General features: G+C 43.4%; 1 protein-coding gene across 1 annotated transcript in view; it reads right to left on the bottom strand.

Moving 5' to 3' along the window:
- Positions 1-3,086, bottom strand: part of LOC107300569 (rap1 GTPase-activating protein 2-like) — a gene marked incomplete at both ends in the record, with an annotated part of 10,088 nt that overhangs the window by 681 nt on the left and 6,321 nt on the right. The window contains one exon of the mRNA XM_015829883.1: positions 1,300-1,378. Within this exon, the coding sequence (XP_015685369.1) occupies positions 1,300-1,378 (79 nt within the window). The remainder of the gene's footprint in view (positions 1-1,299; positions 1,379-3,086) is intronic.

Here is a 3,086-nt window from a genome sequence, read left to right as displayed (position 1 = left end):
TTATTATTATTATTATTATTATTATTATTATTATTATTATTATTATTATTATGGATCATCGCACAGTCAGCCAGATGTTCAGACTGGATTTGGCATTTTGTCTACCTATCGAGTCCTTTCCCAGGACCTGGGATAGGCAGATGTGGATGTTTGATGGTATTACAGATATCGTCGCAGGATGGAAGCAGTTCCTAGTAAGACCGCCTTTTGCAATTGACTAATAGCGAATTTGTCAATGTTGTTGTTGTTGTTGTTATTATTATTATTATTATTATTTAGTAGTAGTAGTAGTAGTAGTAGTAGTAGTAGTAGTAGTAGTAGTAGTAGTAGTATATGGCATTGTTACATTACCCAAGAGACTACAGTGCAATTGCAGAGTAGTAGTTTGACTCACTGGAGAAGGGCCTAATGCTGGGAAAGATGGAGGGCAAGAGAAGAAGGGGACGACAGAGAATGAGGTGGCTGGATGAAGTCAGTGAAGCAGTAGGCGTGAGCTTCAATGGACTCCAGAAGATGGTAAAGGACAGAAAGGTCTGGAGGAACGTTTTCCATGGGGTCGCGATGGGTCAGACACGACTTCGCAACTAACAACAACAACAAAGTATCTGGCTGCCAAAGTACCAGTTCTGTTGTAGGAAACGCTAGCACACTTCCCATGGTGCACCCCTAGAGGGCGATCTGGCTTTGCACCAGAAAGACAGACAAGCGTCTCTTCCTGCAGTGTCATCCAAAGCCCCCTCCCTCCCTGGAACCGCACCACAACCCGGAAGGTTCAGGGGGCAGGAATCTGACTGCCTGCACCGAGCAGCAGCTCATTCCACCCTCTGAAGTGGTACCTATTTTATCTACTCACACAGAACGTGCTTTCGAACTGTTAGGTGGACAGAAGCTGAGGTGAGTGACAGGAGCTCACCCCGACAGGCAATGCTAGGACTCAAACCACTGGAGCAGAAATCATCTCCAGTGTCTTTAAGACACTGAGCCACGTATAACTTGCCCTAATAAATATGAACTGCCTCTTTACTATGGATCTAATTTCTAGTTTCACATTTTTACCACTCTACCCCAGCGGTGTCCATCTCAACTGTCTGTACCAAAGACAGCTTTGGAGCCAAAGCTGTCCAGCTTATATGTCTTTGTCTGCGTTTAATTCTTGTTTCCATCGTGATCTTTTTTTCCTTGCAACCATTGATGTTTGGGGGATGTACTTTCTGTAATGATAAAGCCCAACCTCTAAAATCTCAGTCTACTAATTGATCACAACCACGATCGTTAGGATTATCACTCCAAGCAACCTACCTTTGCAATCTGTGGAATGTTTGGCAGCTTGCTGAGTCCAGCTAAAGGGATTCTTTCGTGTAATGTTTTTACTTTGGACCTATGGGAGGCCAAAAGAGAGAGAGAATCAGACATAATCGGTGACAGTGTAGCAATATTGCTAGGTTCCATTAAAACGAAAGATCGGTAGATTGTTTTGAACCTTTCAGAGAGGTTTCATTTGGACATGGTTGTTACGGTTACCATCTCCAGTTCCCGTTTCCTTTGAAACATCAGTAATTTGTTGGGGGAATAAGAGGATAAGACATTACGGACAGAAGAAACGGTGCTATATATAATTGATATTTTCCAATATCTTTTCAAAGGATTGTTTTCTTACGGATTTCCTTGGGCTTTACTGTAGGTCAAGCAAACAATGTTCATTGCCAAACTCATTACCAAAGAACAAACTTAAAGCGCTGTTAAATAATTTTTAAAACCCAAAGAAACTCAGATCCATCATTAAACGGCTACAGAACATCCTGTTGTCCTCACTTCATCTCTCTCATGTAGCAAAAACTTTTGGACTCCATGGAAACTTCAGCACACCCAAAGGGTCCTCAACGATGCGCTGTCATCTTTTAATATACAGTATCATCTCGTTGTCAATCCAAATCAACCCCACTGAACAAGGCTGATGAGAACAGCCCCCAAGGATTTGCATCAGTGAGGAAAAGCCATGGGTCAACCGACTGAGAGGGAGACGTTTACTCAATCTTGGAAACTTGAAAATGTGTGGACTTCAACTCCTAGAATTCCCTAGCCCTGCATCATCCACGTATCCAAGTCTACACAGCTTCAAGTTGCTAAGGTTGACAAACACAGGTCTATGGCAATTTGCCAAGGCCAACTCACTGTGGCCACCTCGCCGCGGCCAACCCACCGCAGCCAACTTGCCCCAGCCAACTCGGCACAGGACAAGAGTTACACTAAACTTCTTGACAGTTAGAACAATTAACCAGTGGAACAATCTGCCTCCAGAAGCGGGGAATGCTCCAACACTGGAAGTTTTTAAGAAGAGATTGGACAGCCATTTGTCCGAAATGGTATAGGGTTTCCTGCCTGAGCAGGGGGTTGGACTAGTGAATTAGTGCAGTTCTTAAGTTAGTAACACGGTTGTTAAGTGAACCTTGGCTTCCCCATTGACTTTGCTTGTCAGAAGGTCACAAAAGGGGATCACATGACTCCAGGACACTGCAACCATATGAGTCAGTCACCAAGCCTTTTGATCATGTGACCATGGGGCTACTGCAATAGTCATAAGTGTGAAAAATGATCATAAGTCACTTTTTTTCAGTGCCGTTGTAAATTCAAATGATTACTTAATGAACTGATGTAAGTCAAGGTCTACCTGTATTAGACACCATTAAAAAGAAATAAATAATGTTATAATTCAGCTCAGTGTAAGAATTTAATGCCAGTGACAATATGTCCTCTAGGTTGTTGGGATTAAACTCCCAGAATTCAAGTCATAATGGCTGATCTTGACCGGGAATTATTTAGCTGTACTACACAAACTTCAACCAGCAAAAGTTAAGATTTCTCTGTCCAATCATGTCCCACTCATCTACATTTCTTGGCCGAGGGCACCAGAGTTATCCAAAGACAATTTCCATGGTCATCTGGCCAGCATAGCTATAGGCCAAAGGCACGGGGAACACTCTCACCTTCCCACCAAAGTGGTACCTATTGATCTACTTGTATTTGCATGCTTTCGAGCTGCGAGGTGGGCAGGAGCTGGGGCAAGGAACGGGAGCTCACCCCCGTCA

The sequence above is a fragment of the Protobothrops mucrosquamatus genome, unplaced genomic scaffold (assembly GCF_001527695.2).
Source record: "Protobothrops mucrosquamatus isolate PMUCROS unplaced genomic scaffold, P.Mucros_1.0 scaffold7472, whole genome shotgun sequence".
NCBI classification, from domain to species: Eukaryota; Metazoa; Chordata; class Lepidosauria; order Squamata; family Viperidae; genus Protobothrops; species Protobothrops mucrosquamatus.
This window is presented reverse-complemented; position numbering and strand designations above follow the sequence as displayed.